General features: G+C 40.5%; 1 protein-coding gene across 3 annotated transcripts in view; it reads right to left on the bottom strand.

Annotated features, from left to right (window-relative positions):
- Window positions 1–13310, bottom strand: part of IQGAP2 (IQ motif containing GTPase activating protein 2) — a 292655-nt gene that overhangs the window by 63717 nt on the left and 215628 nt on the right. For 2 of the 3 annotated variants that reach the window (XM_027039709.2, XM_015072106.3), the window contains 3 exons: window positions 10025–10115; window positions 5901–6068; window positions 3193–3335 (listed from right to left, as the gene is read on the bottom strand). In XM_027039709.2, the coding sequence (XP_026895510.2) occupies window positions 3193–3335; window positions 5901–6068; window positions 10025–10115 (402 nt within the window). Of the gene's footprint in view, window positions 1–1163; window positions 1335–3192; window positions 3336–5900; window positions 6069–10024; window positions 10116–13310 lie in introns of all 3 variants that reach the window. The other variant, XM_027039688.2, reaches the window with a different exon arrangement.

Genomic DNA, 13310 nt, shown 5'->3' with positions numbered 1-13310 from the left:
GTTGGTCCAAATTGTCAGGTCAGCTGACACTGCTTAATTCTGTATAAAATTAGAGCCTCAGCATCAGTGTAGAGGATTTCATCTTTAGGCTTTTTTGTCATTTCCTGTGTGTTTTGCCTACCACTTGCTTACAGAAGGAGTAAAGTTGAAAACTTACTGGTTCAGCAAAGAAAAAAAATCTTTCACAGTCAGGTTTGCGGGAGACATTTCTTCTAAAAATTAATCATGTCTGCCTTCTAATGTCTTAAGCTCTGAACAAATTTGACTATTTGAGCACCGATCGTACATAAGACACAAGAATACACAAATTTTGGAAACTTATTTTCTGACCTGGATGATGTTATAGTTAGGTGAGGGAAGCAGGTAAGTACACCAATGATCACAAAAGAGAAATCTTCAACCTAAAAACTTCCAATTTGGGAAATCTCACAGTTACGGGCCAAAGCAAAAGCCCATTGAATACTGTCTGTCAATAACAGTGTCATTCTGAATGCACACAAAAAAAGACATGCAGCCTTGTGGAAGGTAGCATGTTGGTTCTCAGAGGGTGCTAGGGGAATACAAATGAGAAACATCTACATTTGTGAAGCTCTCTGCCGACCAGAAAGTTGAGACAGTCACGCAAGCTGAAGAACAACTCAAAACCAAACAGTCGGAAAGGAGGATTTTTCCTACAGGACTCAATGAGGAGTCTGTGAGGGAGAAGACATGCCTGCAGATGCTAAAGCCATTTCGTCAGCTCTTGTGCTCTTTCTATCTAGAAGTGTGTACAAACAAGGACCACTCAGCATCCACCAGCCACTGAAAAAGCAATTCAGAGAACACCTGGCTTAGAAAGTAGATGACACAAAGGAGATCCAGCTTTTTAGAGAAAGAGGATTTCAATTCTGATTTGAGGGGTCCCTCTGGCTCCAACAAGGTTGGTGGCAGGTGGACCTTGGCAGGTCCGCAGCGCCCCTTAATAGTCTCCATGGTTGAAAAATCATTCAACATCCTTCCCAGCTCCGGGCATAATAAAGCAGATTTGGGGGCATCGATTAAGCAGAAAATCTGCACTCTGATTTGTTTATTAGAATTCCAGTAGTTGACGGTCACACTATCAAATAAAGCATCTTCAGGAGATATGACAGTTTGCTGGAACTAGCAGTAGGCGATTCACATACCTGTATTTTGACCACCTGCTCTTCTTGTCCATATAAATATGATTTCCTAGCTTCATGCTCTTTCCTAAGAAGGGGTCCTGCACTTGTGGCTTCCAAGCGAAGAAGCAAATCTTCAGAAGCAGACCACATCTTCTCACGAACATAATCTCTTGTGACTTCCTCAACAATGTCCTGGCAAGAGATATTTCTTACGGTTACACTTCACACATCGGGTGAAACGAGCAAAGAGAATAGCTTCTGGAGCTTCTATCTTTGAGAAATAGGATATGGACGGCTCTTTCTGGCCTGGTTTAAGCACAGACTTGACCAGAGCAAAAGGATGAACTGGCTGAGCTTCTTTCTAATGACGTGCTTTTGAAATCCTCTGATCTTGGTGCTGAGGTACTAGGAGAATCTGGCTGAGTGATCTAAGGATCTGGAGGTGGAGATGGACAAATGATGCTGGCAAGGACCAAGTGTGAGGCTTGAGCTCCAGAGTGTACAAGGGACAAGGACGGCTGTGGTATGAATATGCACTGCCACCTTCCTCTCCAGGGCTGCCAAGGAAAAGAATGCAGTGGCCATGAAGTCTTCTGGCTCCTAGGCCCCCTTTCTAGTCCAGGCCAGAGAGCAGACCTCTGCAACAAGCCAGGAGGAGCCCGAAATAAACTTGGGGGGAAAATAAAAGACTTTGGACAGAAGGAAAGGGGGTGGGCGAGGAGAGACAGGTGTTCCCCTGGCCAGACAGGCGAAACCCAGATGAATGAGAACAAAGGAGAGGGACTATGAAAAGTCTCAGGTAGATGATGAACTGGGTTTGCTTTTTACGTTCTTTGAGAGATGCAAGCCAAGACTGGACTCACTTCTATGGCTGATGCCTCTTACCAATGTGACTAGAATCAATGGATGATTAATTAAAAAAATTAAAACTGAAATCATAAAAAGAGACAGAGGGAGACACAGAATCCGAAGCAGGCTCCAGGCTCTGAGCTGTCAGCACAGATCCCGATGTGGGGCTCGAACTCATGAACTGTGAGATCATGACCTGAGCTGAAGTCGGATGCTTAACTGACTGAGCCACCCAGGCACCCCTAAGCTTTCCACTTTTTAATAATCCTAACAGAATGATGCTCCATTTTACAAAGTTACTCCTAGGGCATCTTTGGAGGCCACAGGAACAATTTGTGGCTCTGATTTTTAACCCTTTGATGCTGCTTCTTCATAGTGTGATACATCTTTTCCACTCTAGCATATTGTTTTTACATATTGCCCATAGTTTCATTATTTGCAAGGTAGCACTGATAATGTATTGTAACAATGATTGACAATGTTTGAAATTACTTAATAAACCATTTTCTTCACTGTCTTCTTGTCACTCATTTCTGGTGGCATCATCAGCCTCGAGGCCACAGATTTTTCTCTGAGTTTTAGCAAATATCTTTGATGTTGGTGACTTTGAACAATTTTATAAGACCTACATTTGTGTGTTCTTTTTTTTCAAAATGGAACTAAATTCTTATTTGTATCTTCTCTTTAAACATACTACAATGCATGGAACAAACAGCAATTTTCACATCTTTTGGGTCCAACTTTGGTCTCGAGTCCAAAGCAATCTTGGTGAACATCCTTTCAAGAGTATTTCCCCCTGGAAAGTATTACTGACTTTTTAAAGGACATATCTATCTCTGTGGTAGGCTGTGGGGGGAAAGAAAGAAATTACTGAACACTGACAGCCAGGAAATTACTACTAACTGAGCTCTTGTGTCAAGGTAAATGTGAAGATTAATTTTTAGGATAATGTACTATTACAAATAAGCTACAATATCTTTCTTCCCCTTGCTCTTTTCGGTGGTGTTATGTCAATATGGAAATAACTGTACAAGTCAGTAGGCATGCAGCCCCATCCAACTGCATTCATGACGGCTTTACTCTATACCCAGCCTGCAAAAAATAAGTTATTTCCTTCCAGCACTTCCATGATTCAAAAACAGAAAGGCAATCAGACTTATTTTTTCAGAGCATAGTTATGCATTAAACACGAACCTCCTACCTCAATTTCTTTTGCCATGAGCCATGATTCTTTAGGCAAGCATGATTCAGGTGTGACCCAGGAACTCTCTTTTGAATCAATGTTGTAGTAGTAGTCATATTTATCCTGCAGAGTGAGTTTGAGCCATGAACCTTCAGTAGACACTAAAGAAAGAAGCTTGTTACATTCTAGAGAGAAATACTGAACGCTTCAACATTATACTTTCTCCAATATGTAAAATAATGTAATGAACAATTTTTCAGCAAGCATTCCGACAGCCTAAGTTAAAATCATTAGAAATGACTTGCTAAAATGGAATGAATTCTATGTGTTCAATGGCGGCTCTCTACTAAGCCAAATGGGGAGGACAGTCTGACGGGTAATGCCATGGTTCTGGATCTCAAATTTCTCACGAGGATGAGAAGAGTCACAAATGGCCATCAAGAAGGAAAAAGTAGACAAAGAATGTATGTCCCAGATGTGAATGGCACCAAAGTGGTCAGAGGAGACTGGTGAGCAAGAATCTTCTTTGCCTAGCAACTCTTCCAGCAATTTCTCTGAGAAGGAGTGACCTATACAGACTGTGACCCATTATTTAAGGAAAGCCCATGATCTGCATTAAATCAAAGCAGAAGTAACTCATCTTTGCAGACAACTTTATCCTAACTAAAAACTGGCATATGCAAGCACGATGGTCACTAAGTAGGGAGAAGGAAAATGTCCTGGTTCGACTCATCGTGCTCTACACAACCACACAAAATGAGAAAAAAAAATGTGGAAAGGACTTCATGTCTGGGGGTGGCGAAGGGTGCACTAGGAAAAAAAAATCTATGGCAGCCATGGCTTAATTAGTCAAGAAGAATATCTCCTCCTCATGAATCCATGGGCTATCCTTCCCATTTTAGAAATATGTTTATTTTGTTGAATGGTCATGATTCTGGTCCCAGACCAGAGAGCCAACAACAACAAAAGCCAAAATAAAAATGTTCTGGCCAAGACCAATCTAAGCCAGCTTCTGTCAAGTGAGCACTCGACTAATTGTGTTTACAGGAAATCAAAGTTCGAAGTGAAAATCTGTACAGAATATTTAAATGGATTAAAAAAACTAAGCAGGGGTAACTTTAAGGCCCTTTAACGTGGTTGGTTATTTGGTTTTATTTTTTAATTATTATTATTTTTTTTAATGTTTATTTATTTTTGAGACAGAGAGAGACAGAGCATGAACGGGGGAGGGTCAGAGAGAGGGAGACACAGAATCGGAAACAGGCTCCAGGCTCTGAGCTGTCAGCACAGGGCCCGACGGGGGGCTCGAACTCATGGACCGTGAGATCATGACCTGAGCCGAAGTCGGCCCCTTAACCGACTGAGCCACCCAGGCGCCCCGGTTATTTGGTTTTAAATGCTCCTCAACTGTTCTCTGTTTGTCACTGCCCAGGAAAAGAGGTGTATCTCTTTTCGAATGGGCAGACAGCTGTTAGCTCTGTCGAAATGCTGGCCTACCAGAAGTACCTTGTACAGCCAAATCAGGATGATCACAAGTAATAATTATGAATCTAAGATAACTCCTAGGTTTCTGAATTGGCAATTTGGGGATATAAGACAGTATGCACCAGAACATGGCACACGGGAAGTGGAGGCAAGTGGAGTAAGCAGAAGATAAATTAGGCTTAGGCCAGGATGGATTTGAAACTGAAACGAACCCTGGCATTAACACTGTTGTGCAACTCTTTCCCCATAAAGGAAGAGGTAGAGGACACTACAGTGACTCCGGATGAAAATATGTGAAGGAAACAGAGATCAGATGCCAGGTAAGAAAGAATGACCAATAGCCTTCTGCATGTTTCATTAACGGGCAACTTGCTGAATTCAAGGGTGCAATCTCCGAGTTGGAAATACATCAGACAAACCACCAAGTGCATAGGGTACCACGGGAAAGACCTCCAGTTGAACTAAGAAAACCTTTTTTTCTCCAATTCCACTTCTGAGGCCAGTTTCCTGAAGATGCAAAGTACATGACCTGTGATGTGTAAATCAACACCAGCCTGTGAATCAGGACATACCTTGATCTCTGATAGGATGTGAAGTGCTTGGTATCAATTTACTAAAGGAATGGTGCACTGACTCTCAAAAATTAACCTCTTCTGGTTTGGCAGAGTCTCCTTCTGACCAAAATCTCATGAATATAAGTTTCTAAATCTAAAAAATGACTATTAGACTCATGATCTCAACGATACTTTACAAAGTTAACACATCATGGTCTACCATTGGATTGAACAGGCATAAATATTTGCCAAGGTTATTGATCTGGGCCCTTGGAGACCAGTGTCACTGCATTTTATTCCACGTTTTCAAACTTACTCCTATTAAATATTACACAATCATGTACCGTTTGTTTCAAAAATGAGAGAGACAAACATTAGTAAAAAAATCAGTTTGCTATCCCTGGAGAAATGGATCAACAAGCAAGCACTAGATAAAGCAAATTCTCCTTAAATGCTGTCTTTTCTCAAGTTTATGATGTCACCCATGCATAGCCACCAAGCTAATCAGACTTTTCCAAAAAACAAAAAAAGAAAAACACATGTAAAAATTTTTTCCAATACAAAAAAATATTATAGAAACGTTCATACGAAAGCAATTGTCTTAAAGTCAATACAATACATATTGATGCAAGACAGCATCATATTCAAAATGATATTTAGTCAGTGCTAAATTACTAGAAAGCTTACCACTTTTAGATTTGTGCTCTTTTGCCTTCGCGAGGGCATCATAATACCTGTCAGCACATTCAGGGATTATGTCATTTGTATTAGACACAGAAGACTTCAAATGAGACAAAATATCACATGGCTTTTCTTTCTCCAAACACTGATTGACATCGATGACCAGGGTAACCCCTGCATAACGAGAACAAAGTTTCTGTTACTGGTTATCTGCTACTTATTCTAGTGGTGTGCAAAGGTGAGATGTAATTCAGCCTTTTCCAGTAATGCACTGGAATTAAACCTTTATATCCTTTTCAGAGTTAGTACCACAAATACCCATGACTGTCACCAACTCACCTACCGGTTTAGGTTGCAGGAAGAACAAGATCCCACAGGAGCACAGTTTATTAAAAATTACAGCATTTCCAGGCTACTCTCGTGTGGTGGGAAGGCACTAGGTTCCACTCACTGTACTAATCCATAAGAGTGTGGTAAATGCAGTAGATATGCAGTCCTCAAATAGGTCATCCATCAGTATTTGAGAACTTGTCTTATGAAGACATTTATTTATTTTAGAATATATAAAAAATCCTGATAGTCTCTTGTATGGTGCTAGTATACTTCAAATATTCTAGGAAAGCAACAGGTAGGGCTGATGGACATATGTACTCAAGTCCAGAAACTTAATTCTGGAACCCATTTAGACTTAGAAAGCATTTTATTCCATTTTAAATTTCTGCTTCTCCCTATAAATCAAACTACAGTGAACTCTTGGTTACCTAAAGAAAGTTAACATGGTGAGTTCTTTACTATCCATTTCATTCCCAGCCAAGAATATTCTGGCCCAACCAATGAAAGTACTGTTTTTACAAACTATAAATCCACTGAGTTAGAAACCTCTAAGCTATGCATTCTTAAAAGAGGTGAAATAACCTCCAGTGGGGCAAAAAATGGCTCTTGTGGGAGAGAGGGCGAGAAATCTTTTTATGTATCAGCAAAGATCTACATATGGTACATAAACAGACTCAATATATCTGTAGTATTAAAATTCCATGGTGAAAAATAATTAGGGAAAATCTATCTAAAAAGATTCCTTAGGGGCGCCTGGGTGGCTCAGTCGGTTAAGCGGCCGACTTCGGCTCAGGTCAAGATTTCGCGGTCCGTGAGTTCGAGCCCCGCGTCGGGCTCTGTGCTGACAGCTCAGAGCCTGGAGCCTGTTTCAGATTCCGTGTCTCCGTCTCTCTGACCCTCCCCTGTTCATGCTCTGTCTCTCTCTGTCTCGAAAATAAATAAATGTTAAAAAAAATTGAAAGAAAAAGATTCCTTAGGGTACAATAATGGAAGAAAGCTGGTGAATTTTGCTCTATGGAGTCAAAAGTAGAGACAAACCTACTTTAAGAAAGCAAGAAACCCAAATGAAGGAGACTTGAGTTACGGTGTCCTTTCAGTCTTGCCTGTGGTAAAACCTATAGGGCAGCACTTTCTTGTACCAAATTATCTGGGAGTGGGTTAGATGCTTACAACATGAAACCAGAATCTGTTTCAAGTCTTATCATACAAAGGATGGATGCTTTTAAAGGGAAGATTAAACTCTTTTTTTGAAAAACTGGAAAATTCTCATCTCATTGTTAGAATATGGATGGTTTTACTTCAGAACATCTTTTTGGTGTTATGTATCATAGAAGAAACTATATCAACTCTTCTGAGACACAAGACAGAGGCAGAAGACAGGATTTTAAATGTGTACATCTGGAGTACACAGTCACATATTTGAATAAGCCTCTCACACAGTCAACACAACAATGAATCTCAATGTAAAACAAGGAACAGCTTCTCATCTGCAGGCCAAATGTAGGAAGAACATGAATAAAATGATTTCTAAATTGGTTTGACTTCTAAGAGCAAAACTGTAACCCTTTCAGGCTGAGGGTCAATGTTACAATCTAATTTCTTTAAAAGTGTTTCTTCAAACTACGGCTTCCTTCAGTTTTACATTTAAATCTAAATCTCTTACGAACCCGTCTCAAATTTATTTTATTTTTTCTTAAGGATTAGAGTGCTAGAATGGAAAGACTTCAAAGATCCTGAGGGTATAAGTTCAGGTTGGAGAAATGCACAGAATTTTCCGGGCTAAGGAAATAAAAACCAGATGTTCCCCACAGATGCTTCCAAAGTTGAAAAGCCAATCTTTGGGGGCAAGAAGACTAAGGTGTCTCGACAGCATTCTATAACCTGATACAATAGGATACGTCCTAGTTATGCCGCAAATAGACAGGTTAAGGAACAGCACTTTCAGAAGTCTTACTTTCGGTAGATTATTTGTCCATGTAGAGTGTTAGTATATCAATCTTGAAGCTACTTTAGATTTCCATGTGAATTTTCCTACTATTCGTCTATGAGTCTTAGAATAAAACTAAAATTAAATCGTTTGAGCCAATGAGGCGATTCTGCTAGTTGCTGAGTACGTCTATCTCAATTATGCACCCTAGACCTGGGGGAATAATTGCACGTCGGTTTGAGGACTCGCTGGGAGAAAGACCTGACCTAAGACTCCACTGATCACCTGAGTTCCATGAGCCCTTACTCTGGTTGGTGGACCACAGTGACATTTGGGGTTTCCTGCAATTAGTGTCAGTTTCAGAGCCAGTGTGCTGTAACCCCTGGAACGTCTGATTGCATCCTTTCCCCTCAGCACAGCCACCATGGTAAAAAATTGCAGCTCTCTTTAGGGGAAGCCTGGAATAAAGATGAACAGTATAAACTTTTGACTGTGGCACTCTGTTCTCAAGTGGACCCGGTCTCCTCTTCACTTAAGGGGTTCTTGGTTTGTAAATGGCTTAAGTATGGGAATTGACTTAGGGGCCATGATTTTTGCTCTCATTACTCAAATTATACTTCTGCATTTGACCTAGAATTCTTCTTCCACTTGTACAAATCAAGAATGAATTTAGTAAACTGTTTAAATCATATTTAGGGACACCACAGTCAATTAGCCAATCCCACAGGTCTGTCAGATCATTCTGATTACTGCTTTGACTCTGCTCTCCATGACAGTAACCACACCCACTCACCTTTGGTGGTTAAGTGCTGCCACCTGGCCTCTGTGGCCTGCCCACAGATTTTGGACTGCCAGCCTTTTTGCAAGTACATGAGCCAGTTCCTTAGAGTAAATCTCCCCGTCTCTTTCTCTATGTATGTGTGTGTATACAGATACTACATACTTTCCAGAGAAACAACTATTTATCTGCATGCACATGCACTTGTACACATGCACGCACACACACAGATATATGACTACATATTTAGTTCTCCGGAGAAAAGTATATATTTGGTTCTGTTTCTCTGGCAAATCTGGACTAATACAATGGAAGGCATAGAAGGGAGCACAGGTATTTATTAAGCAGATTGGGCAAGTTTCTTAAGGGTCAAGATAAAAAAAGGGCTTCAAATACCCATCGATAGATGAATGGATAAAGATGTGGTGTATATACACAATAGGGTATTACTCGGCATTCAAAAAGAATGAAATCTTGCCATTTGCAACTACGTGGATGGAACTGGAGGGTATTGTGCTAAGCAAAATTAGTCACAGAAAGACAAATATCATATGACTTCACTCATAGGAGGACTTCAAGAGACAAAACAGATGAACATAAGGGAAGGGAAACAAAAATAATACAAAAACAGGGAGGGGGACAAAACAGAAGAGACTCATAAATATGGAGAACAAACTGAGGGTTACTGGAGAGGTTGTGGGAGGGGGGATGGGCTAAATGGGTTAGGGGCATTAAGGAATCTACTCCTGAAATCATTGTTGCACTATATGCTGACTTGGATGTAAATTAAAAAAATAAACATTTTTTAAAAAGGTAAAACAGGGCTTGATTAAACTAGAAATTTGAGAGTTCAATAACCATTTTTTTGCTTTCTGGATTTTGTACCAGAATCCTTAGATTTTGCTAGAGATGGCACCTAATCACTGAAAATAGTGCCACCACCAATAGATCTTTTTGTATATATACTCAACAACTAAAATTGCTAAGAGTCCAAATCTTTTCAGAAACTAAAGCTATATAGTTATAAAAATAAAAAATCAGTGGCATAACCAGCAAGGTTCATTGAGCCAGCAAAAGGAGGTGAGGACTTACATTGTTTTGCTTTGTCCTTGTCCATGTTGGCCTCATCGACCGCATGCTGTATCTCATCCAGCCAAAGGACTTTGGAAACAATCTCAGAGTCCTGGGAATAGGGTCATAGAATAAAAGAAAGAACAGGGAATGATGATGAAACAGAATTTATAACTGCTTTTCAGGAGCCCATTTATTACAGTTCCCACAGACTCTTACCAACTACCAAGCACTGTCATACACTGTATAGACTATTAATGAAATAACGCCCAATTCCAACCCCCATCTCCCACTTAGGTGCATTCGTCTATTGGTTTGTGTTGCTTCCAAGACTGCCCTCTCCCACGGTGGTCCTTTATAAAGAACCGGATGATCCCTGTGCTGGAACTCCTCCACAGATTTCCTCTGCAGTTAGGGGAAAATGTAACTCCCCTTCCCAGGGACCGTGGGGATCTAATGATGCAGGCATGCTGACTCCTCTGGCTGCCCTTTACACTCCTCTACTCCCTGTCTCAGACCTGCACACCAGCCTCCTTCAGACCCTAATGTTCTCCTCCAGCTGTGTGGCTGTGGATTCTTTCTTACCATTCAGGGCTTAATTCAAATGTCACCTCCTCCAGAAAAGCTGCCTCTGAATACGCTCTCCCTTAATCACTGTGTTCCCAAGGTGGCCCAGAGTACCACAGGAAACTTTATTTATTTATTTTTTCAATGTTTATTTATTTTTGGGACAGAGAGAGACAGAGCATGAACGGGGGAGGAGCAGAGAGAGAGGGAGACACAGAATCGGAAACAGGCTCCAGGCTCTGAGCCATCAGCCCAGAGCCCGACGCGGGGCTCGAACTCACGGACCGCGAGATCGTGACCTGGCTGAAGTCGGACGCTCAACCGACTGCGCCACCCAGGCGCCCCTCACAGGAAACTTTAAATTTGAAGGAAAGACAATGATAGTTGGCATTTATCAGACACAGAGACAAAAACAAAAGACCCATACAAAAACATGGTGGCTGCCCTCAAGGAGCTAACAACTTAGTAGAAAAGATAGACTTACATAAAAAATAATTATAATACAATGTGATCAGAGCGATAATGGCTGTAGACACGTGATCTAGAAATAGTCAAGAAATGATTATAGTAGGGGTTAATTACAGGGGGAAGAAATACTTGGAGCTAAGGAAAGCTTCAGAATGGAAGTGATAACAGCAATAAAAAGGCACTAAATTATCTACCATTTTTTTTTTTTTTACTTTTAAAGTGATTTTATTTTATTTTGGGTTGTATTTTAAAGAGAGACGAGCATGCACATGAGTGAGGGAGAGGGGCAGAGCAGGAGAGAGAATCTTAAGCAGACTCCACACTCAGTATGGAGAGTGACATGGGGCTAGATTCCATGTCCTCGGGATCATGACCTGAATTGAAATTAAAAGTTGGATGCTCCACCCACTGAGCCACCCAGGTGACCCCATTTTTTTTTTTTTACTTCTGGGTTGATTCTGACTACCATATTACAAATATGGTGCTACTATATAGTAATTAAATGGGACTTCCACAAACCAACTGCCCAAGATAACATAAACTTGCCAAAGATTACAAGTAAGTGTTATCAGGAGAAATTAAATATTTTTCAGGGAAGATGAGGCATTCAATTTATTTTTTTTAAGTTTATTTATTTTGAGAGAGAGAAAGCACATGCAGGGACATGAACAGAGGCAGAGAGACGGAGGGAGAGGGGTGATCCCAAGCAGGTTCCGCACTGTCAGCACAGAGCCTGACGCAGGGCTCAATCCCACAAATCTTGAGATCATGACCTGAGCCCAGGCACCCTGAGGCATTCAATTTTCAACAATGGGGACACTTGCCCATGTGTAGTAATAAGTGTCACGTACTAAATCCTAAGGCAAGCCTGTGATGAACAGCAAGTAGCTCATCAGAACCATGGAGAACTTGCTCCATCATTCAGGACTCATGATGGATGGATAGTTTGCAGGAAGGAGAAATGACATCCACCTGCTCCTCTGCAAGGCTTCAGAGCTATTTCCCTCTTAGACTAACTTGAGATAATGTATGCGAAAGCACTCTGAAAGTAAGACAAAGAATCTATCACTTCATCCTGTAATATCTGGGCTAATGGAGACCATCATGGAAGGATTGGCTCCTGCTTCCACAATCATCTCTAGGCAGATCTGCCACATGGGTATGGTTACTTGTAGCAAGATCTCCATTTCTTGAAAGAATGGATGTGAAGGAATCAAACAAAAAGCATCATAGGAAGTTAAAGACTACAGGAAGAATGAAGAGACAGGGGAGTAGGAACTATTTGTTCCCAAGGCCAAAGAGAACCCAAACACTCCTCCCAGGACTAGCCTAAAGACTAAGTTCCATACAAGTTCATTTATGTCTCTTTCAGTTTTTTTGAAGAGTATTTACCAAATTCTTTCATAACTTATCATTGTAGAAGATGCACCATACAAACTTTGACCCAGATGAAAAGGAAGTTAAATCCCACTTAAAAGCTTAAAGTATTTGTTTCATAAGGCAAAGAAAAAGTTTACAAACCAAATGGATTTAAGTCAACAGTTTAAATCATGACTCATTACACCGAAGGATGCTAGAGTTAAATGTAAAACCAAGAGTAAAAACCAAGCCCTAGCGGTTTAAGATCTCCTTTTAAATTGCTTGCTACAAGACTGGAAATTTATTTATAGGATGGTCAGGGCTCTACCTCAAGCTACATAGCCAGGTTCAACATCTGAGCGACAAATGGATCAAGTAAAGAGAAAGCAGGCCATCTGCAAATCAAGTGATAAGTTCCTGAATTCAGATGAGTCCTAGAATATTTCAATTCAACAAAAAGTACCCTTTTCAATATTTTATGGCATTTTAGCTATTTCTGCAATAAAACAGCTTTCAATTTCAGCTTCTGTTAACATATATTATGTAGCTGAAGTACTATTAATTTTTGATTGTAAAACTCTTGGTGTGATGAAATTTAATCATGATGTGAAAAGTTTACACAGATCAATTCCTTCCTGGCTTAGCCCTCAGCCTGTAAGTCTCACACCAAATCTGCATTTTCTGATTCTTGGTGCATTTTATATGCAACATGCTGTTGGGACTGTTTGGCTTAGGTTTTAACCTTAAGTTGTGTTAAGTACAGAAAAATCTGTCACAATGCAGTTTCATTTATACTACATATTAAACCATATCCTCCGGGATATAATTATCCATAAAAGCTTATACGTTGCACAACGGTGTGGCTGTCCTAAACACTACTGAGATGGACACTACTTAATGATTAAGATGGTAA

Source organism: Acinonyx jubatus, chromosome A1, assembly GCF_027475565.1.
Source record: "Acinonyx jubatus isolate Ajub_Pintada_27869175 chromosome A1, VMU_Ajub_asm_v1.0, whole genome shotgun sequence".
In the NCBI taxonomy this organism is placed as follows: domain Eukaryota; kingdom Metazoa; phylum Chordata; class Mammalia; order Carnivora; family Felidae; genus Acinonyx; species Acinonyx jubatus.
Note: the sequence above shows the minus strand (reverse complement) of the source record. Positions and strands in the feature narration are given on the sequence as shown.